A 24812-nucleotide genomic window follows, 5' to 3' on the forward strand; every position below is an offset into this window, starting at 1 on the left:
GGCATACACAAAACAAATACTTTTCCCGTCCCTCAGCCAAGTCCTCATTATTTCTCTACTTAAGCCAGACATACCGCTCTCAGATGTGAGTCTTACCAACCATTATCCTTAATTAACACAGATGGCAAAGTAACAGCCAAAGTTCTGGACCTTAGACTCCAGCAGCTACTTGTGAAGATGGTGTTACCAGATCAGTCTGGATTCATACCCAGTCAGTCAACAGCACATAATTTACGCACTTTGTGCTACTGCACTAATTGGACCCTTCTATGCAGGCAGCAGCTGTCCTACTAGATGCCACTAAAGCCTTTGATTCCATAGAATGGATCTACATGTTCTCAGTAGTGCACCACATGAGGATTCCCCAACACTTCCTCCAATTGGTACGCCTGCTCTATATTAGCCTAGTAGCGCAAGTACAAGTTAATGGCTACAAATCGGCAACGGTGCATTTATACAGGGGCAGGTGGCAGGGATGCCCGCTTTCCCAAGTACTAGTTGCATTCGCTCTGGAGCCTCAAGCGTGTGTGATCAGACAGAGACATGCTGCAGCTGCGCATATATAATATGTTCAGTTTATGAAAATAAATTGTTTTCCACTTCCAAATTGTGTGCCTTTCTTTCATTTTTTTCTCTTAAACTGGACATTAAGAGGCCTACTTTTAGCCTTTTTCTAGCAATAATTCATTGTATCGAATTTTTCCCCAACAGAATCATCATCCTATATATATATATATACTATTTATTGCAAAAGCATGTGTTAAAGACAACTGTACTGGACAATGGTGCTGGCGAGTCACCAGAAACAAAAGTGGGAATAGAAGATCTGCACTACAATAATCCTTTTTAGGCTCTCTCTGGAAAGATAGAATTTTGCTTTGCCAAATGTAATTTTGCATACATTTGTACATTTAGGACTTATGCTGGGTGGTTGCCTTGTAGAATGTTTGCTCTCAGTACAGTAAGCTTGGGTTGGTTATGACATGCCAATGATAAAGACTAGAAGCCTGATTGTTTCTTATGATTACTTTCAATGATGGCAGTAGGCCTGGCATATTGATTGTGAAAAGCATATGTTAAAGTTGATGGGCATTTAAGGGTGGGTTGTTATTTCTCTGAATTAAAGCCTACATACAGTTTTCTCCAGTATTGGATCTTTCATAGATTCACATGCTTGAATCATCCCCGTCGTCGAGGTGGGAGCCTCACGGTAAGTTTAAATAGATAAAGCAGTAAGTCAGTAAAAATAAAACTAGTAGGCCCCAGTAGGCCTCATAAGGTATTTTACAGTCTATCCACTTTGTTTTGTGAAAAGACCCAAACTTCAGTCTCAACCAATCAGGATTCAGCCCCTCCCAAACAGTCCCAACAGAGGCTGAATTCCCTCAGATTTTCTACCGCACGTCGTGTGAAGGGAGTCTCCCTGAGCTCTGCTCAGTTTTTTCCTATTTTCTGACTAAAAATTAGTTTTTTCTCTCAGGAAACTTGCTACAGCTCCACTATGTCTGAAAAGGCAAAAAAGGGTCTGTTCAGAGATTGTGACACCTGTGGGAAGAAGAGACTGCATGTTGATGACCCCCACAAGAAGTGTATTTATTGCCTTCATCCAGACCACAAGGTGAGAGACTGCAAAATCTGTTGCACCTTTAGTAAAAAAAACCCTCAAAGACCGGGAGGGTAGACTTCTCTTATGGCTACAAAAACAGAAAGCCTTAGAGCATCCTTCCTCAGATGACAGCGAGGCATCATCACAAACTTCTCGCCCTCAGAAAAGAACAGGTGAGAGAAGCAGAGGGTCAGATGAACCACCAAGGAAGGTGCTCAAGAAGACAAGACAAGTCTCTATTGGGACGAAAAAGGATGTTTTTCATTCAGAGACATTTAAACATGGGCCACAAAAGGTTCATTCAGAACCTACTACGCCTTTACACCAGAAAAGTACCTCAAAAAAGCCATCTCTGTCACCACAAAAAGAGCCAGAACAACTCTTTTCGGTGAAAAAACATCAGTCGACGACTACCCCGTCGACGACTGTGTCGACGGTAACAGCGACTACGGTATCGTCGACGTTCACAACGCCAGCCTCACCGATGATTATGACGTCGTCGCCGTTGTCATCGACGACGAGAATTACGGCAAAAAAAATTTAAGAAAGCTTCGTCTGCAACCACATCGTCGACAGCGGAGGCCTCCTGGGTTCTCCAATCAACCAGGGCACTCCCGTCTACGAAGCACCTCTAAATGAGGTTCAAGAAGGCACTGCCGACGACGGCACCTACACGACCGTCGTCGATAAAGTACCTGTCGACAAAGAGACCGTCGACGGAGCATTCGCTGACAAAGGACCCGTTAGTAAAGACGCCGCCGCAGACGGAGCCGTCGACGAGAGTACCGTCGACGAGAGACCGTCGACAAAGGAACCGTCGACGACAGAACGGGCCAAAAGAGAGCCGTCGACGAGGGAACCGCCGACGAGTGAACCGTCGACGATCATATCATCTACAGCATTAACAGTATACAAACCATCCACCTACCTGGATACTTCGCCTCACCATTCCTCGTACCATCAGGACGACTCCTCCAGATTCTTACCCCTTTCAATTATTAATATAGGGGACAAGGTGTCTGATATTCTTCCAATGCATACCTCACCAAGTAAAGTGTTGCCATACCCACCACAACATCTTTTAGAGGATGACGACGACACATACTCGCACGGAATGTTTGGGGCAGCTAGTAGCCCGTCACAATTCAATGTAAAATGTCAAGAGTTTGACGAAGAAGAGGATCAACAGTATCAGCCTAGTTATGCCTCAACATCTTATCCACAGACACGACAACCATCGCCCCTCGCTATGCCTAGCACATTAGTAACAGATCTTCAATTATTTTGAAGGACTACTATAAAAGGTTTCCACCGTCAACTCAGTCCACGCCACCTAGACCTGAGAGCTACCAGACACCTCGGCAAGCTCATACTACTAGCCTTTCCGTAACGCCACAGGCTACTATACCTGTAATTAGCCAAACCCAGGAAACTTGCCCCTCATCGGACGACGAAAGGGAAGAGGGTGAGCTAAGAGATTCGGCGAATAGTGAATGGGATGATTACCTCGTCCCCACACCATCTCCACCGCCAGCAGGTCCAGTAGATTCTCCTCCAGAGGACATAGGAGGTTTCCATAATCTGATAGAGCGAGCGGCGAAACGTTTTGGCCTTGCAATTGTTTCTCATGAAACCGAATGTTTTTGTATGACTTTAAAGAGCCATCAAAAAGATCTGTACGAGCCATACCCATTGTCGATTTCTTATGGCAGGAGGGTTTGAAGGCAATGAAAAACCCAGCAACAGTGCCTTCACAAATGCCAAGACTAGAGAAAAAATATAAGGCCCCAGATGATTCTCCGGCCTGTCTAGTCTCACAGCCGAAACCTGACTCTGATATCACAGGCGGCTCAGCGACGTTCCAAAAACCCCTCCACACCTATTGCGTCTCCCCAGGATAAAGAAGGAAGGAGATTAGACAATATTGGCAAGAAATTCTCCTCTGTGGCCGCAGTCACCGTTAAGGCGGCTAATTCCCTCGCCATCTTGGGAAGATACGATCGCCAGATGTGGGCAGACATGTCTGCTTTTTTAGATTTACTGCCAGAAGACGTCAAGGTGGAAGCAAAAAAGGTCTTGCAGGAGGGAGAAAGGGTCTCTGCAGAAATAATAGACAGCGCAAAAGACATTTCTCTCACTGGCTTTAGACAATTAGCTGGTGCAGCAGTCCTGCGCAGACAAGGATGGCTAAAGGCGACTTCTTTCAGACCAGAAGTCCAGACTCGTGTTCTTGACATGCCTTTCGATGGAGAGAGTTTGTTTGGCAAACACGTAGACGACATGTTGCAGGCTATCAAGACGGATACCGATACGGCAAAATCCCTAGGTACCCTGCAATATAAAAAACAACCTTTTCGTGGAGCAAGGGGTAGAGGTAATTACTCCTTTCGAGGTGGATACCAGCAATACAGGTCACAATATCCATCTTCCTCCACAGGATCACGACAGCAATACCATCAGCAACAGCAGCATTATCGATTGCCTCCGGCCGCAGCTTACAAACATCCAGCTAGAGGACGAGGAGCTGCCCGGGGAAGAGATAGAGGCAGGAAACAATGACCCGATGATCATCTCAACGCTTCCCCACCAACCAACATCAAGAGTCGGAGGTCGCATCACTTCCTATTTCCCCAACTGGAAGGCGATAACATCGGACAGATGGGTACTCGATGTAGTGGCCAGAGGTCATACTCTGGAATTCACTCAAACACCACCAACTGTTCCTCCATCGGGCCCACCGCCTCCGAGGTTGAACCAACTCCTCAGGGAAGTAAGAATAATGTTGAGAAAAGGAGCAGTGGAACCAGTCACTTTATTTCAAAAGAACAGAGGATTCTACTCCCGTTTTTTCCTTGTAAAGAAACCCTCAGGAGACTGGCGCCCCATTCTGGACTTGAGAGCCCTGAACAAGTTTCTGAAGAAGCAATCGTTCAGGATGGTAACTCTACAGGATGTCCTGCGTCTGTTAAATCCCGGAGATCGCATGGCATCCCTAGACCTCCAGGATGCCTATTTTCATATCCCCATATATCGCAACCATCGCAAATTCCTAAGGTTCAGAGTGGGAAGTATGCACCTTCAATTCAGAGTTCTGCCATTCGGCCTCAAATCAGCCCCCAGAATCTTCACAAAAATGTTAGCTCCGGTAGCAGCACATCTCCGCCAGTCAGAGATCCAGGTCTTCCCTTACCTGGACGACTGGCTTATAAAGGCACCCTCAAAATCGCAAGTGAAAAATCATATTTTCCATTGCCTTCAATTGCTACACAACCTAGGGTTCGTAGTCAAATATCAGAAATCTCAACTCTACCCCAAACAGGAATTGAATTTCTTGGGGGCAATTCTGGACACAGTCCGCAACAAAGCCTACGCATCTCACGAGCGGAAACAAAAGTTAACCTCCTTGGCACAAAGGCTCTCCAGAAGAAGGTTCGTTTCAGTCCGCATCTACAAATCATTGCTCGGAATGATATCTTCATGCATTCCGCTAGTCCCAGATTGCAGGCTCCATATGCGACCCCTACAAGAACAATTAGATATACAATGGACCCAGGTCAACGGTTCCTTCGAAGACAAGATTCGCATAACGCCTCCAATGAAGAACATCATGAGGTGGTGGGCGAATCTAACCAATTTGTCAAACGGACTGTCTTTTCTTCTCCAAACACCAAGTTACATAGTAACAACGGATGCCTCTCTTGCAGGATGGGGGGCACATTGCCAGGACCTGCAAATCAGCGGAATCTGGAATCAGAAAGAACATCAGCTTCACATCAATTATCTGGAACTCAAGGCAATACACTTAGCTCTGAAAGCTTTCTTACCAAAGATACAGAGTTCAAGCGTCTTAATCAGGACAGACAATACAACCAGCATGTTTTATCTAAACAAGCAAGGAGGCACAAGATCCCTACAACTTTCGCAGCTAGCCCAACAAATTTGGACATGGGCCATAAAGCACAATATTTCACTCAAGGCGGAGCATGTGCCAGGACAAACCAATATTCTAGCAGACACCCTGAGCAGGACAGTGATTCCTTATCACGAGTGGGAACTAGACCAGAAAACTCTCAACAGCCTTTTTCTATTATGGGGCAAACCGAACTTAGATCTATTTGCCACTCTCGAGAACAAGAAATGCCAGTTCTACGCAAGTTGGCTTCCCCAAAAAGATTCGTGGGGGAATGCGTTTTCGATGAGATGGTCCGGAGTTTATGCCTACGCTTTTCCTCCGATCCCGCTCATTCCGAGTGTCATCAACAAACTGAAGGCGGAGGGGTGTCGCCTTCTGCTCATAGCTCCCAAATGGCCCAGACAAGTCTGGTATACGGAGCTCCTCATGCTCTCCGAACGACCACATCTACGACTCAGACAGAGCCAGACTCTCTTAACGATGCACCAGGGACAAGTCAGACACCCAGATCCGTCATCTCTTCATTTGTCAGCTTGGCTCCTGAATACAATGAATACTTGAATCTCAACATTTCCCCAGAGTGTAGAGACATATTGGCGAAAGCTAGAGCGGACACTACCAACAAAACCTATAAACTTAAATGGAAACGTTTTTGTATATGGTGCGCAACACAAGATATACATCCTTTGTCCTCTACTCCGGAACCGATACTTCCATATCTCCTGCTCCTTGCAAAATCAGGGCTTGCATATTCTTCTATTCGGGTACATCTGGCAGCAATCTCCAGATACCGCAGATCTCCAGAAAGAGTTTCTTTGTGTTCCACTAGAATCGTCAATTTATGAAGGGCCTTTTTCGGGTTTTCCCGCCAGTTAGAAAGCCTCCACCATTATGGTCATTGAATGTGGTATTGATGCAGCTTATGAAAGCCCCCTTTGAACCGATCCACAAAGCTGACCAAAAATTCATTTCATGGAAAACAGCGTTATTGCTAGCTCTTACTTCAGCAAAGAGAGTCAGTGACATTCAGGCTTTCACTATCAATCAGCCTTTTCTCCAATTCACAAACTCAGGTGTCATCTTGCGCACAAATCCAAAATACATCCCGAAAGTTCCTTCAACGTTTCACCTAAATGAACCAGTTATCTTAAAAACCTTTTTTCCAAATCCGCAAACAGTAGCGGAAAAAACATTACATTCCCTTGATATTAAAAGATGTTTAAAGTTTTATGTACAGAAAGAACGAGTTACTTACCTTCGGTAGCGACTTTTCTGGTGGATACATTAGCTACCTGTGGATTCCTCACCTCATGAATACTCCCATGGCGCCAGCATTCGACGGAAATCTTCTTACTAGTCTCTGCACGTCGACGAGGACGTCACTGTCTCGCACGCGACGCCGTCTGACGTCATACAGGCAATAAGAGGTCCTCGACGACGTGCGGACGTCAGTACCAATCATTTTTTACGTGCATGAGAACAACCAGGCAATGCAATGAAAGAACAAAGCAACATCCATTATTTTGTAAAAATACACCACATTGTATGAATAACTGTAAATCTTTTTATGTACATATATATATATATATATATATAAAAAACTCTCTCTTTTAAAATATATACACACACCAAGTATATACATAAAGATATATACACATATACCTATATATATATAAATATATTATATATATACATCTATTGCACCCTCAAAGATCAAGAGGAGCGCACTCAAGGATTACTTGGCAAGACCATAAAGGCAACGGGGAGGCGGGTGGGACCGTGAGGAATCCACAGGTAGCTAATGTATCCACCAGAAAAGTCGCTACCGAAGGTAAGTAACTCGTTCTTCTGATGGATACAACTACCTGTGGATTCCTCACCTCATGAATAGAGTCCCAAAGCAGTACCACGCCCGGCGGTGGGTGCCTAAATGGTCAAACCAAGAAATCCTGCAGCACTGACCGTGCAAAATGGCCGTCCCTTCTAACCTCAGAATCTAAACAGTAATGTTTTGCAAAAGTGTGAAGGGACGACCAAGTTGCGGCCTTGCAGATGTCGACCACAGGAACACCTCTGGCTAAGGCCGAAGTGGCCGACTTAGCTCTGGTGGAATGAGCTCTAATGCCCTCAGGAGGATCCTTCTTTGCCAAAGAGTAACATATTTTAATGCAAAGAACAACCCACCTGGATAGTGTTCTCTTGTGGACTGCCTTTCCTCTCCTCTTGCCCACGTATCCAATAAACAGCTGATCCTCCAGCCTGAAATCCTTTGTTCTATCGATAAAGAAGCTCAACGCTCTCTTTGGGTCCAAACGGTGCAGTCTTTCTTCCTCTTTGGAAGGATGAGGCGGAGGATAGAACGTGGACAAAGTAATTGCCTGAGCCAAATGGAAGGGTGAAACAACCTTCGGGAGGAAAGCAGCCTTGGTCCTCAACACCACCTTATCCCCATAAAAAGTTGTATAAGGGGGTTTTACTGATAAGGCCTGCAACTCACTCACTCTCCTTGCTGATGTTATAGCTATCAGGAAGACTGTTTTTAAAACCAAATACCTCAAGGGGCAAGAATGCATAGGTTCAAAAGGGGACCCCATAAGGAAAGTCAGGACTAAGGACAAATCCCATTGCGGCATAACAAATGGCTTTGGAGGATATTGATTTAGAAGACCTTTCAAGAATCTGATAACAATAGGGGATTTAAATAAAGATGGTTGGTCTGGAAGACATATGAAGGCTGACAAGGCCGATAAATAACCTTTAATGGTAGCCACTGCACAACCTTTCTGCGCCAGAGATAGAGCAAAAGACAAAACGTCCGATAGATGAGCTTGTAAAGGATCAATCTGCCTCTCTCCACACCACGCAACAAATTTAGACCACCTATTAGCGTAGATAGATTTAGTGGAGTGTCGCCTGGCCGCTAATATAACATCCACTACCTCAGGCGGGAGAGAGAAGGAACTCAGGTTGCCCCGTTCAATCTCCAGGCATGTAGGTGCAGACTCTGGAGGTTGGGGTGTAGAACCTGCCCCTGCGACTGCGAGAGGAGGTCTGCCCTGAAAGGGAGACGGAGCGGCGGGCACGTTGAGAGTTGGAGAAGGTCGGAGTACCACACCCTCCTTGGCCAATCCGGAGCTATTAAGATTACTAGAGCCCGGTCTTGGCGAATCTTCCTCAATACTCGAGGAATCAAGGGTACGGGAGGAAACACGTAAAGCAACTGGCCGCACCAGGTCATTTGAAACGCGTCCCCCAACGCTTCCTGCATCGGATACTGAAGGCTGCAGAACAACGGACAATGCGCGTTCTCTCGAGTGGCGAACAGATCTACCCGAGGAAACCCCCACTTCTGGAAGATTAAACGGACTTGATCTGGATGGAGACGCCACTCGTGGTCTGCCGAGAAGTGGCGACTGAGACTGTCCGCACGCACGTTCAAGACTCCGGCCAGATGGTTTGCTATCAAGCAAATCCGATGGTCCTTTGCCCAGGACCATAGTCGAAGAGCTTCTCTGCAGAGAAGGTACGACCCCACTCCTCCCTGCTTGTTTATGTACCACATCGTGGTAGTATTGTCCGTTAGGACCTGTACCGACTGACCACGAAGGGAAGGGAGGAAGGCCTTGAGAGCCAGACATACAGCCCGTAACTCTAACAGATTGATGTGAAAAATCTGTTCCTCTGGAGACCAAAGACCTTTGATCTCCAGATCCCCCAGATGAGCTCCCCACCCTAGAGTGGAAGCATCCGTTATGACTGTGGCCACTGGTGGCGACTGCTGGAACGGTTTTCCTTGTGAAAGATTGTTGTTTGCAATCCACCACATCAAATCCACAGCAGCATCTCTGGAGATCTTGACAGTACCCTCTAGATCCCCTCTGTGTTGAGACCACTGCCTTCGGAGGCACCACTGAAGAGCCCTCATGTGCCAGCGAGCATGCGTGACCAACAGAATGCAGGAGGCAAAAAGACCGAGCAGACGAAGGACCTTGAGGACTGGAACTACCGCTCCATTTCGAAACATTGGAACCAAATCCTGAATATCTTGAATCCGCTGAGGCGGAGGAAAGGCCCGACCCAATGTCGTATCCAGTACTGCCCCTATGAACAGGAGGCGCTGAGAGGGCTCCAGGTGAGATTTGGGCTCGTTCACCGAAAAGCCCAGGTCGAACAACAACTGGGTTGTTGACTGCAGATGACGCAACACAAGCTCCGGGGACTTGGCTTTGATCAACCAATCGTCCAAGTAAGGGAATACTGCTATCCCCTTCCTTCTGAGCTCTGCCGCAACCACCGACATCACCTTCGTGAAGACTCGAGGTGCTGAAGTAAGACCAAACGGAAGGACCGCAAACTGGTAGTGTTGCGATCCCACCACAAACCGGAGATACTTCCTGTGTGACTTGAGTATCGGGATATGAAAGTAAGCATCCTGCAAGTCGACAGACACCATCCAGTCTTCCATGTTCAACGCCAAAAGCACCTGTGCTAGGGTCAGCATCTTGAACTTTTCCTGCTTGAGGAACCAATTCAAGATCCTCAGGTCCAGAATTGGTCTCAAACGACCATCCTTCTTGGGAATCAGGAAATACCTTGAGTAAACTCCTTGACCCCTTTCCTGCTCCGGGACCAACTCCACCGCGCCCTTTAAAAGGAGGACTTCTACCTCCTGTTCTAGCAACAGGAGGTGTTCTTGTGAACAATACGAAGGGCGGGGCGGGATGAGGGGCGGAAACTCCCGAAAGGGAAGGGTGTAGCCTTTTCCCACAACACTGAGAACCCAAGTGTCCGACGTAACAGTCTCCCATTTGGTGAGAAAATGCTGTAATCTTCCCCCTACAGGAGAGGAGTGAGTGGGGAATGGTGGAAGCCTAAGGCTGTTTCCCCTGCTGCACCCCGCCAGAGGATGAGGAAGAGGCAGAGTGCTGCTGAGAGGCTCCCCTGGTGCGGACCCTACCCCTCCCCCTAAAAGATCTATAGGGATGGGAAGAGGCAGGTTGCTGATATCTTCCCCGAAAGGAAGAGGAGGAAGAGCCACGCCCAAATCCACGAAACCTCCTGAAGAATCTGGAAGAGGCCGTGGAAGAAGGAGCTTGGAGTCCCAACGACTTAGCCGTGGCCCTGCTCTCCTTAAAACGTTCCAAGGCCGAATCAGCCTTAGCCCCAAACAGTTTGTCCCCATCAAACGGGAGATCCAACAATGTGGACTGTACATCTGCCGAAAAGCCCGAGTTACGGAGCCAGGCCTGTCTCCTTTCCACCACAGTTGTGCCCATTGCTCTGGCTACCGAGTCGGTGGTATCCAGTCCCGTCTGGATAATTTGGGTCGCAGCAGCCTGGGCATCAGAGACAAGATCCAAAAGACCCTGGGGAAGCTCTGTAAACGAAGAGGAGATGTCATCCATCAGAGCATGAATATACCTCCCCAGGATACAGGTCGCATTAGTGGCTTTTAACGCCAGACTGCAGGACGAAAAAATCTTCTTCGACTGCGCCTCTAGCTTTTTTGAGTCTCTGTCCCCAGGCACCGTCGGGAAAGAACCAGGCGCTGACTTGGACGAACAGGAGGCCTGCACAACCAAGCTCTCCGGCGTAGGGTGCCTAGATAGGAAACCAGGATCAGTTGGAGCCGTCCGATACCTCCTGGCCACGGCTCTGTGAACTGCTGGGGAAGATGCCGGCTTCTTCCACACCTCTAAAACCGGATCCAGCAGAGCGTCATTAAAAGGTAATAGAGGCTCCGCCGCGGCTGAGGCCGGATGCAACACCTCTGTCAAAAGGTTTTGTTTCGCCTCCACCACCGGCAAAGGCAGGTCCAAAAAACTAGCTGCCTTCCGTACCACTGTATGAAAGGAAGCAGCTTCCTCGGTATATTCCCCCGGGGACGAAAGGTCCCACTCAGGGGAAGTGTCCAGCCCACTGGCCGACTCCAGTCCACGCAGCCCATCACCCGAGTCCTCTAGCTCTCCTTCCTCTAGGGCTCGTTGGTACTCCTGCTCCTCTAGTACCCGGAGAGCACGCCTCCTTGAATGCAGTCGTTGCTCAATCCGCGGAGTCGACAACACCTCCGCCGAAGTCGGAGATCGGCGCCGATCTTCCGAAGCCACCGACGCCGCATCCGGCGCCGACTGAAGAGCAGATGAAACGGATGGACCCACCGGAGTCACAGGCCGAAATCTCGACGTCGACGGGATGGAAATCCCTGGGGCCAATCCCTCCGAAGCCATCGGAGCGGCCACCGGCGCCGACACTGGCGCCGAGCCCACGTTCCCAAACGGGAGAAAGGGCATAAAGGGTGCCGGCCGAAGAGGCGCAGGATCACCCAAAGAAAAGGCCAAAGGCCCAGCCGGAGCACCCCCTGGAGCCATCTGTTGGAAGATGGCATACATCGCATTCAAGAATGCGGAACTATCGGCTCCAGGGGTGGGAAAAGCCGGATACTGGGGTGCCTGACTCGGAGGCGACCCCGACGCCGGCCTCGGCGTCTGCGCCGGAGAAAACACCTGAGGCTCCAATACCTCAATCACCGACGCCTGTCCAGGCGAAGTTGGAGACGTCGGAGAGAGCAACGGCGTCGAAGGATGCGGCGTCACCGTGGGGCTGACCTCCCATGTCCTCCGGCGCCGATCCGGAGACCTGGAACGAGCCTCCCTTGAATGACGCCGAGATTCTCTACGGCGCCGGGAGTCTCGATGACGCCGATGTCTTGGAGAAGACTTTTTCTTGTGATGCTTCTCCTTTGACTTGGCCATAAACAGCTTCGCCTCGCGTTCTTTAATGGCCTTCGGATTCATGTGCTGACACGAATCACAAGTCGAGACGTCGTGGTCGGAGCTCAAACACCAAAGGCAATCGGAATGAGGATCCGTCACCGACATCTTGCCTCCACACTCACGACAAGGCTTAAATCCAGACTTTCTCTGCGACATTATTTCCACAGAGAAAGAGTACGCAGCAAGATATACACTGTAACCGCAAGAGTAACAGTTGCTCCCTCGAAGATAACCGTTTCGAATGCACGGAAAAAAGGGAACTGACGTCCGCACGTCGTCGAGGACCTCTTATTGCCTGTATGACGTCAGACGGCGTCGCGTGCGAGACAGTGACGTCGACGTGCAGAGACTAGTAAGAAGATTTCCGTCGAATGCTGGCGCCATGGGAGTATTCATGAGGTGAGGAATCCACAGGTAGTTGTATCCATCAGAAACTCAAGCTCTCCGTCAGTCGGATCAATTGTTTGTAGCTTTCGGAGGAACAAGAAAGGGACACGCGGTGTCCAAACAGACTATAGCAAGATGGATTGGTCTGGCAATTCAATTCTGCCATTCAAAAGCAGGAAAACCGCTCCACACCAAGGTGAGAGCCCACTCTACAAGATCGGTAGCCACTTCTGCTGCATTATTTGCAGGGGTACCACTACATAGCATCTGTAGAGCAGCAACATGGTCCAGCCAACACACATTTACGAGGCATTACTGTCTCGAAGAAACGAACAACATCGATACAGCAGTGGGGCAGGCAGTGCTGAGGCATTTATTCTGATAAGGTGAGCCTCTAACACATCCCACCACCACACTCAAGGTATGTTCATTATTGGTTCTTAGTCTTCTTAATAGCTACAGTGTGTTTTACTCTACATTTCTGCTTCAGATTGTTCACTTCTTTATAATGTCTTAGCTTGTCGTACTCTTCATCATCATGAAAAGAGTACAGGTTTTTTTCTGCCACACACCTGTTATTGCTCTTCTATTCGAATGTCTATTGATGTACATATATTAATAGGTATGTGGTTTTTGAAGCTGAACTGATGGGATTCACATCATTTGTAAAATTACAAATAGAATTACAGTCAATGTAATTCACTAATTAAGAAAGCATTACTGCTCGTTATTCTGATTCAAGCATGTGAATCTATGAAAGATCCAATACTGGAGAAGAAAATTAGTTACTTACCTGTAACTGCAGTTCTCCAGTATTGGTATCTTTCATAGATTCACATGCGACCCACCCTCCTCCCCTATTATACAGATATTAAACTTCACACTCCTACTAGAAAATCTGAGGGAATTCAGCCTCTGTTGGGACTGTTTGGGAGGGGCTGAATCCTGATTGGTTGAGACTGAAGTTTGGGTCTTTTCACAAAACAAAGTGGATAGACTGTAAAATACCTTATGAGGCCTACTAGTTTTATCTTTACTGACTTACTGCTTTATCTATTTAAACTTACCGTGAGGCTCCCACCTCGACGACGGGGATGATTCAAGCATGTGAATCTATGAAAGATACCAATACTGGAGAACTGCAGTTACAGGTAAGTAACTAATTTTCTTATGTTACATGGAATCTCACAGATAAATTTGGAGGCACAGGTTTGGCTGTTGGTTTTTCCCTCTGACAAACCTTGGTAATTGCAAGTGTGCTCTGTGAGAACCACTGTTTAGCCCAGCAGTGCTCTGTGAGAACCACTGTTTAGCCCAGCAAGGAGAGATAGTATTTTGCTTTGGCAACAGTCATTTGTTAAACATTTGCAACTTTATGACTGTATATGTGATAGCTGCCTTTTATTGGTGTGTAGGGAAATGTGTTGCCAGATGACATACATCTGGCATGTGTAGTATGAAAAATTGTTACAGAGGCAGGAGCCTGGCTTTTTTTTTTAAAGCAAATAGTAAATCCAGTAGGCCTCTAACAGTAGATTATCACATTATGTTACAAGCCATAGAAAGATATTTGGTTATGTGTAATTTCACATACAGGCAAGGGTTTCGGCATTGCTCACCCACTCTGACAAACCTATGGAGCAGAATTCCACTGTGCTTATTCTTATTAAGCCCTATTAAAATGGGCTGTATATTATTTTGCTAACTGTAATTCTATACATCTTTGTATTTTGACAACCGTATGCATAACTGTTGCCAGGTTATGCACACTTCGCTAGACCTGTGCTGTACACAGTATCAAGCCATTGATAAAATCTACAGGTCTTATCGGTTCACGTGGAAAAGTTATGTCCGATTCCTTAAATGTGATCTATCTTTAAGGAAAACTTATGACAAAGCAAGTTGGCCTTACTTATGTATTGCGAAAGGCATGTGTTTAAGGCGATAGGCTGTTATGGGTGAATTGTTATTACACTGTGCTAAAGCCTGCAGATAGGTATTTTGTTACATGGAATCTTGCAGATTACCTTAGTAGACAAAGGTGTTTCTGTTGGTGGCACACCTGAACAAATCACAGGGCTAGATGATTTGCACTACGGTAATTCTGTTTAGAGTCTGTAATTAAAGATTTTACATTGTTTGACAACAGCATTTTGCACATATTTGTAATTTTATTATGGTATACCTGATAACCTGTGGGAGGGCTTATAACCAACGTAGTATGCCTGAGTTGGTTATGGTGACAAGGCAATTATAACAGCTAGAGGCCTGACTGGTTCACTAGGAAAAATGAGTTACAGTACCACAGATCTAATTTATTTATTATGAAGAGTTATGATAGACACAGTAGGCCGTCATATTAATTTTGAAACGCATATGTTGAAGTCAATAGGTATTGGAGGGAGGACTGTTATTTCTCTTTATTGAAGCCTACAGACAGGTATTTTGTTAAGTGAAATGTCACAAATCCCTTTGTAGGGAAGGGTTTTGGTACTGGTTACCAAATCTGCAAACCCCAGGGGGGAGAAGATTAGTACTGTAATAATTCTTGCTAGAAACTCTTCTTCGCTGTTTCCCAGGATCCTCTAGCAAAGAAAATTAATTAAATAATACAAACACCCATATGTATAAATATTAATCCATACAAGTACGTAGAGGACCTTTGGGTCAACTCTGTTCTGGCATTGGTCTGAGTGTCATTCGCATTCTGTTCCATCCATGATAGCGTACTGCTTTGGGTAATGGTTCAGTCCCCATCAGTCATTGGCTGTCGTACACTGTGAATGACAACATCACTTCTGTACATCCACATGAAAATTAGTTTACTTCAGTGTCAGGGCTAGTTGGCTAGTCCTTTAGTTTTCAATGTTCTCCTTTTATAGTTCCTCTTTCATTACCATAGTAGGGTTTAGGTGTTGGTTGCTTCTCTTTTTATTTTATAACTTAAAACGATATTACAGCTCTCCAGGTAGTGCCAACAGGTCAATTGCTTGCCGCTCATTTGCAGAGCGCCATCTCCTACATGGCTGCTTCTTCTGTACCAAGTTATCTGTTGGAATGAGGCATGAGCTAACCTTGGAAAACCCATTATTACACCAGTTGTAATTTAGTCAAAAATTATAATTTGTGCCCAATCATGCACTGCTTATGATCTCACATATTAGATCACTAATAACATGTTAAGTTTTTAACCAAAATGGAGGAGAATGTGGGCTGGGCGTTTGTGCAGGGATAGGTGCACAACCTGGCAGAAAGTCAGTGCATGATGGGGGCATAAATTATAGTTTATTTTTTTACTAAACTATAACTGATGTATTTCAGTGTTTTTTTTTTTTTTTTTAAACATTAGCTCATTTCTCATTCCAACATCGAATTATAACGTCACCTTAACCTTTGTTTTATTCAGTTAATATATACGTTTTGTAATCCATTACTCACACACCTGCCATGAAAACTATAATTCACACCCCATGTGCAATGCTCATCACCTCACCTTCGATGTGACAGGTGAAATTACAAATATTTCAAGTAATCTTACAGATTACATATCACAGTACCCTTAAAAATCTGAAAGAGATTACAATGTATGTAACATAATTTAGTGGTTTGAGTATATGTTTTAATGTAATTACATTGTGCTTTAGGCACTGTTAGTTATTGGTACAAATATTGTGAGGTAATGCGCACTGCACTTGGTGCATGAATATGAGCCGCATGGCTGATGTATGAGTTATGAATAACTGATGGACAGTATGGGAATCATACAGTGATGCACGTTTTAAGTAGCAGACATTGGTGGAAAGTGTGAAAGAAGCATGGATCGACATGGTAGGACGCATGAGCAGTTTGAGGATGTGTTGGGCAGTGTGAACACTGGGCACTGTGCTAAGCTGGTGCTGCTGCTGGCGTACATGGATAGTGAAAGTAACAAGCACTGTTGGGCAGGGCAAAAACCAGATGCTATTGGGCAAGGCTGAGTAGCAGGCACTGTTGAAGTGTTTAAGAAACAGTTCATGTTAGCAGCTGCAACGGATGTGCAGAGTGAGCTAAACAGACGCTATTTAGAATTGTGAGAAATTAGTGCTGCTGGCAGTGGGAGAAACACGGACTGGGGTACAGTATGAGAAGTTGACGCAGGTCGACAGAGTACAAATCAAGCAATGGCTGGTAGCGTGAGAAGCTGGTATTAGTACGCAGTGCCCACAGACACTGAAGGACGGTGTAAGAAGTGGTCACTGCTGGGTTGCGTAGTAAGCTGGCGCTGGTACCTGTGCGAAGAAGACACTGCTGGCCTGTGTAAGGTGCGGATACTTGAGGGCAGTATAAAAATGCACACATAGGTGGACAGTGTGAGAAGCTGATCCTGGTAAACAAGCGGCCTGTGCGAGAAAACTGAACTGGGGTCAGGGTAAGGGATGAGTACAAATGGACATAGTGAGAAGTAGGCACTGGTAATTAGTGTGGGGAGCAGAGACTGGCATACAGTGTAAGAATCTGGTAGTAATGAGCGGTGTACGATGCCAGCGCTTGTGGGCAGTCTAAAAAACAAACTAGTGGGAAGTGAGAGAAGCTGGCACTGGTGGGCAGACTGACAAAATGGTACTGATGAGCAATGTAACAAGCTGGTATTGGTAGGCAGCGAAGTAAACAGAAACTGGTGGAAAGTGAAAAGTTGGTACTTGTGAGCAGATAGAAGCAGGCACTGGGAGCAGTGTGAGAAGCAGGCACTTTTGGTCAATGTAAGAAGCTGGTACTAGTGGGTAGTGTAAGAAGCTGGTACTGGTGTGAAGTATGATAAGCAAGCACTGGGTGTACCGTGAGATGTGGATACTGGGGTGCTATGTAACAAGTAGGCACTGGCTGATAATGTGACAAGAATGCATTGGTGGGCTGTCAGAAATAGGTACTTATGAACTCTGTAAGAAGCAGGCACTTACCGGTAGTGTAAGAGGAGGGGGTTGGTGGGAAGTGCAAGAAATGTGTAGAGCTGGGCAGTGTGAGTTGTTGGTACTGGTGGGCGTTGTAAGAAGCTGGCAGTGGTATGAAATGTCGGACGCCTGCATGGGTGGATAGCATAAAGGAGCTTCAGCCGGCGGGCGGCTTGAGAAGAGGACACCAGCAAACATATATAGGTACTCTGTACCATCTGCCAATCCAAGGCAATCAAGAAGATTTACACAGGAGGGAACATGCCCTCAATGCCCTGGTGGAGGATGGCGGATATAAGGGCAGTCCGATGCCTGGGTCTCCAGGGCCAGTATGGCTGTGACACTTTTCTCCAGGCCCACTGGCCTTTCAGAGACATCAGTCTCAGTTTACCTCTAGGCAAATCTGCTTCCATGCGAGTGAAACAACGGGGTGCTCACCTGGCCCAGCACCTGAGAACTACACCCCCTGCTTTCTACCTTCGTTAAAAGGGCCTAACATGGGCGCCTGACCGTTATGTGAGCCCCCCCCCCCCCCCTCATCCGTAACACAGCGGCATCTCACGGGCCCCTCGCTTCATTTTAACATGATGGGCCCTTCGGCGTGCGTCCTGGCTCTCTCTTGCTACCCCAGCCCCTCTGGCCGCCCTCGGTGGCCTGGGTTGGACTGAGGCCCCTGGCACCGCGGCCCTCTCTCACCTCGTCTGTGCCCGGCCCTGCCGCTCCAGATGTTTCCGGGCCTCCAACTGTCACCTCCGAACTAGGTGACGTCATAAAGGCGTCCGTACGCATGAACGGTGACTGGTACGGCGGCTGGCACGTAATTGGTGAGAGCAGAATGATGTCACGTGGCCAAAAACTAAGTTCTTTTGCTTCCTGCGTCCCAGCACCTGCTAAAAAGACATCTTGACTCATCACATTAATATTTTTCAGCCCCCTGAGCGTGGTCGACACAAATGTACGCGTTCACTTCAACACGAGCCCCCAGCCGATTCTCCTTCGCTCGTTAATCGCTCTCTAAACACCCTGAAGGAGGATTCAAGCCCCCCTCATCAATGGAAAAACAAACTATGTCAATTTCTTTTATAAAATATTTCCTGAAGACTGGTTTGACCAGCTCTAAAAGGTTGGAGGAGAAAAAGTAAGCATCTTGTACACAGCTTTAATAACTTGCACTGGTTCCATTTTCTCAATGGAAATCCCCGGACCCCAATGTCTGTGCAGTCTACTCGTCTCTAGATAGCATGGTCTCTAGATACCTCAGCTCCACCAACTCCCTTAATTTGTATTCACTACTCTCCAAATGTTCCCATACACGCCGGGTCCCCACCACCCTCCCCTGACAACTTTTAGACAGGCTTTAAAACTCACCTGTTCTCTTAACACCACACAACATCAAGATGTAGCCAAGTTATTCATGGCAGGGGAAGAATGGAACCAAAGTTGCAACTTCCATCCTCAAAGTTGCATTAAAAAAAATAAACCCTGTAATTCTCAATAAAGAAGAAAGGCAGCAATGCCACGGTGACTGCACATCCAAACTGTTGCCAATCAGTGAGGCAAATGTAATGGTGAGATGAAGTCTGCAATAAGACTTGTGCTTACCCTGGCAGGACATCCTGCTCCCTAGGGTGAACACGTCAGCGGAAAGAGCTCGGTGTACTCTTGTACATCAGTGGATAAAAAAACAGGGCACACAAAGGTAGTAAATCTGCATGTAAAGAACTGCTGCAAGTCCATAGTTTTGAGTAGTTGTATTTTATTCTTCACATGTCATATTTCACAGGTCACACTCCAATGAGAATAGGCAGCCGACACGTGTTCTTGTCATAAGGACTTTTTCAAGGCTGTACAGTAACACTGGAAACAGTATATCATATAGCTTGGAACTGCACGTAGATCCAGTACATGGAATTGCATGTAAGTGCAACAGAATAAACAGTCAACAATCCATATGTGTGGTATACAAGCAGTATCAAAGTAATAGTTCTAGACCAACTTCTGGTGCCTAAAAGTAAGTATGCGGGGGCCATGATAAGCCAAACAGTAAAAAATGTCAGGACAATGTTCCCACACTCACATTGTCCTGGCATTCTTTACTGTGCCAAGCTATATCCAACTGCAAACCTAGGTTACAGAATACCCACAGGACTGGCAACTAAATGCTTGTAAGAAGCTTGGACAGCTGTGTAACTAAATTTGTGGGCTGAGGAACTGGTAGCCTTTAGATGGACTATCATAAAAGCAGGACTAAAACAAGGTTATTTGCTGCCTCTCTTTCTTTTTAATACATATATAATGACATCCTTGATGAAATCCAGAAAAATGTTCCCGGCACACCAAGCTCAAACTGCTTCTTTTAACAGATGTTTTTTAGGATAACTGTGTCATGGTATATAAAGATAAAGGCAAGCTCTTGCTCTTAAGCACACAAGTGAAAATATCAACATCCAAGCAAATCTACTTTGTAGAGAAAACAGAGGAAAGAGTATATCTACATAACTTGTGCTGCCTTAGACTCTGGAAAGCCAATGAGTTATCACCAAGTCACAAGTGCTTCACCGATGTAATATTATATTTTTCGTGCCACAGGTGCAGCGATTCTTTAGTGTGATCATCACCGTGAAGAAGTTTTTCAGTTTACTCTCCACTATGTACATTAACAAACCAGTTTTAATAGTTGGTTTTAAATACAGTTTAAAGCACTGAAAACGGCCCAACCTTGCGCACCACTGAGGAGCGAAACACGTGTTGGTTGTCTACCCCACGCTTTCAGTTCCTCTTTTTCATTTGTACATGATAAAGAGTTTGGAAGTCTCGCAAACACTGAAGAACATTAAATAAATTATTATAGAGCATCTTTGCAGATTAATCATTATGTATTATAATAATGCTTTGAATCTAATATTGCATAGACTTTAGGTATTAATTAAAACTCTGTAACAACTGCGCAAATCCAAGAATGCCTTTGTTTTAGTGATTGCAGTTGGTGAATAAGCCTCCTTGCGACCCTATCAAGAGTTCAGTATTAGAACGGATAGATAATCTTTTAAATAGTTGCCTGGCAATGATTCCTAGTTGTATTGGCTTTCTGCTTCATGCAGCCCCCCTCCCCCCCCCCCAAGATTCTGCATCCTTGACCTTTGTTACCTCTACTTTTCATCGGACCTCTCATGTATTCCTTGCCATTTTACCCTCTGGGGTCCTCCCTGTTAGTTTGTATAATCTTGTGTTCTGAGATTGTCCAAACGCTTCTGAACTGTGGTCCCCAGCGGCTGGGCATACTGGGGAGCAGCACTAGTGTCCACACTTGCTGTTTGGACCACATCATCCACCTGACGTTTGGATAAATTTGCTAACATCTTCTGTGAACCTATACCTGAGAGGCCTGTTTACTGACCTCTATGTCTTTTTTTGAATTCAGCTCACTCAGTGTATTATCTAAGAACGATTAGCTGGACCTATGTGCAAGCATAAGCTACCCCACCCTGGGTTTTGCTGACACCAACCTGTGACTGCAAGCGCTCCTGTGTTTTCTCTTTCATTTTCCCGCTTTCTTCTTCCTTCTCCTGTGAGGTATATCATTGCTGAGTACCTCCAGGGAGAGATGGGGACTGCTAGGTCTGTCAAAGGATCAACAATCTCCCCTTTTGAATCCCCGTTATTAGGTAATGCGTGTTGCCTGTTGTGGATAAGGTGTAAATTACTGTTGAGTAATTACATTGCTCTAAGTTCATTTTTTATTACAGTAATTACAGCATGAGGTGAGTCAGCCTCACCTAACGCACACACACACACACACTTCTGCCCTAAATCTTTGCCCAACAAAATAGGTTCTGCGTCCACTCCCTACAAAACCTTTAATTTAAAGCTCACCTGCCCAGAATACCTCCTGTAATGGCCTAAAGCTGCAGCTGGCCAGACTCAGCAAGCGGATGAGACGCAATGACTAACAAGAAAGAATGGACTGGGAGTATTGGAATTACAGGTAAGTAATTTAGACATTACCTCCTCGTCAACTTCCTCATTGCTGTCGTCATAGCAAGAGAAACACTGAAATAGTTGCGGAAACAGTTTGACCACGACCAAAGTCAAGAAAAATTCTGCACAAAGAACCTGTTCTGTCCGCCTGCAGCTTCAGAATACTGTATACCAGCCCTTTAAAAACACAAGCTGTAGAATATTCCCAGCACAAACTCACTCAGTACACTGCTTGCATCCCTGGAAATGGAGTCGACAAAACATGGCAAATATGTTTGAACCCCCTGTAGCTTTGCCTTTTTCCTGCATATGTGCTATTCGTTGAATTGCATTTCATATAATCATGTATTTGGAGGCACATTCATGATTTATAAACGAGTTTTAATTTGATATTAATTGTATATTTGTCATACGTTTTTTTTTTTTTAGAAGTTGGCGGTGCACCAGTTGCTTAGATACTAGATATCGGTGTGAATTATATATGATCGATTTTAGTAAATGTGCGACAGAAATCGTATGCTAAATTTTGCACTTTACCATCACTAGTCGCAAAGTTTGGCCTTTTCATAATAACAAGAAAAGGGTACTTAAGTCAGATGCAGAGGTGTCGTTGACACATTCAGATTTTCCTGGGTGCTTCCGTTAAGCTGCATACTACAGACATGCTAGCTGAAGGCCAAGGGCAGGCACAGCTGGCCTTACCTGTGGTTTTCACAGCACCAAGCCACAACCTTCAGCAGCTGATCTAACACAACACTGTTATGCACCAAAGGTATATTTGTTAACGGCTGTCTAGGAAACTCCTATGGACGCCTTAGTGCTAAGGAAGAATTAGCTACATGTTAGAAACAAAGGGCTTTTTACTACAAACTGGTTTCAACATGGAATGCTTTGTTTTAAGGAACCCATCTACACACAATCTAATGTTACGGTTCTTTTTAACATATTTTCGAAGTGCCTATTTAATTAAAACTATTGCGTTTGTTTTGTTATGGCATCTGTTTAAATCATCTGCACTAGGTTAGGGTATTAATTACCAATAAAGATTTTTTTGAATACACAGTGTGGATACCATGTGTGTGTTCCGGCATGGGAAAAGGGTGCACTAGATCTCACCAATAACTAATAAATTATCCTGTACTCTCACAGGACTGATTGTTACCCTTGCTGCATAATCACTATGTAGGTTGTGAGATGTACGTGGAAAACAGTCAACCTGACTTCCTGGTTCGAGTTGGTAAGTTGGCCTGAGCATGCACTAGCCACCAGGTTTTGGATGTCTAAAATTGGGCCATTTCTGTTCGATAACCTGCAAAAACATATCACCATCTTATTGACATAAGTATTCTGAGTGTCTGCCTAAGAAGCAAGAAGCCCATAGAGGAGCTTGCTAGGCTTTACTGTAAAACGACGAGTTAAAGAATATGTTAACGGACCAAACCCCAAACTCAAAGTGACTAAAACGACCATAGCCCCGTAGAGCACAGGACGCATTAAAAGTGTTAACCACAACCAAACTACCTTAAACAACAGTGCCAACTGCACATGAGGAAAATGCAGCCAGCCCTTCTAAAGATAAGCTGGACAACTCAGCCCAATTAATGAGAGAAGTATGGAGAGAAGATTCCCTTATAGTCAAACTCATACAAGCAGGGCAGTTTATCCAGGACAAGGCAGGGACAATAAAAAGACAATCTACCCAAGCCCCCAAACTTGAGGTAAAGATAGATGTACGAAGGCAAGAACAATGAGTCTGAGCCTAGAACTCCCCAGCAGATTCCTTTATCTAAAGTTGTCAGCACAGCCAAACGAGGGGAAACAAGACAACCAGAACATACTTGACATCAGACCACAATATACAACAGTACATTGTAATTTACACCTCTTACATTCACCTACGATTAATCTCTTATGAGGGCTGTCCATCACCAGTACCAGTACTGCACAGTCAAAAAAATAGACATCACCAAATGAACAGGCATGGAATAAGTAAAGAGAGACCTGTGACACACTGCTGGGCAATTCAGAGGACTCTAATATAGTCCATCACTGCAGGTCCCAAATATCTATACATTCAGAGCTCTACTTTACATCTCACAATGACACTCAGATGTGGGATGGGAGTAAAGAACAAGTTACTTACCTTCGGTAATGCCTTTTCTGGTGGATACACTAGCTACCTGTGGATTCCTCCCCTAATGAATTCTCCCAATGCGGCAGCATTCAAAAGAAATTTTCTTCCCAGCTCTACACGTCGACGAGGACGTCACCATTGCCAGACTCCCACGCGACTCCGTCTGACGTCATCGTGGCAATAAGAGGACCTCGCCGGGGTGCTGGCGTTAGTTTTCACCATTTTTTTACATGCCTTTGAGGCGAACTGGTTATCACCTGACATCACATACTTGACATGACTACATCAATCAAATATAATACGTAATATTTAATCAAATAAAAACAGCAAAATATACAAATATAAACATCTACATATCACACATATATGTACATATATATATATATATATATATATATATATATATATATATATATATATATATATATATACACACACACACACACACACACATATATACCATCAAATATAGGAAATCATGGTATGACCAACCAGGCAACAGGGAGGCAGTTGGGACTGTGAGGAATCCACAGGTAGCTAGTGTATCCACCAGAAAAGGCGTTACCAAAGGTAATTAACTTGTTCTTTTGATGTATACAACTACCTGTGGATTCCTCACCTAATGAATAGAGTCCCAAAGCAGTACCGTCCTCGGTGGCGGGTGCCTGAATGGTCACACTAAGAAATCCTGCAGCACGGACCGTGCAAAATGGCCATCCCTCCTAACCTCCGAGTCCAAGCAATAATGCTTCGCAAAAGTATGGAGGGAAGCCCAAGTCGCGGCCTTACAAATTTCATCCACAGGAACACCTCCAGCCAAGGCCGAAAAGGCCGAATTAGCCCTGGTGGAATGGGCTCTAATTCCAACAGGAGGAACCTTCTTTGCTAAGGAATAACATACTTTTATGCAAAGAATGACCCACCTGGACAGTGTTCTTTTGTGGACAGCCTTGCCTTTCCTCTTCCCCACGTAGCCAATGAAGAGCTGATCGTCCACCCGGAACTCTCTCGTTCTCTCGATGTAGAAACGTAAAGCTCTCCTCGGGTCAAGCCGATGCAATCTCTCCTTCTCTTTTGATGGATGGGGAGGAGG

At 45.6% G+C, this 24812-nt stretch overlaps 1 protein-coding gene across 6 annotated transcripts in view; it reads right to left on the reverse strand.

Moving 5' to 3' along the window:
* Positions 1-24812, reverse strand: part of LOC138268728 (T-complex protein 1 subunit theta-like) — an 88307-nt gene that overhangs the window by 35049 nt on the left and 28446 nt on the right. For 2 of the 6 annotated variants that reach the window (XM_069218681.1, XM_069218679.1), the window contains exon 2: positions 24643-24790. The exons of 3 other annotated variants lie outside the window; for them this stretch is intronic. Coding sequence is in view for 1 of the 3 variants with exons in the window: in XM_069218677.1 (XP_069074778.1) it covers positions 18304-18396 (93 nt within the window). In the remaining 2 variants the exon portion in view is untranslated. Of the gene's footprint in view, positions 1-18303; positions 18486-24642; positions 24791-24812 lie in introns of those variants that run through there. One more of the 6 variants, XM_069218677.1, reaches the window with a different exon arrangement.

The sequence above is a fragment of the Pleurodeles waltl genome, chromosome 12, assembly GCF_031143425.1.
Source record: "Pleurodeles waltl isolate 20211129_DDA chromosome 12, aPleWal1.hap1.20221129, whole genome shotgun sequence".
NCBI classification, from domain to species: Eukaryota; Metazoa; Chordata; class Amphibia; order Caudata; family Salamandridae; genus Pleurodeles; species Pleurodeles waltl.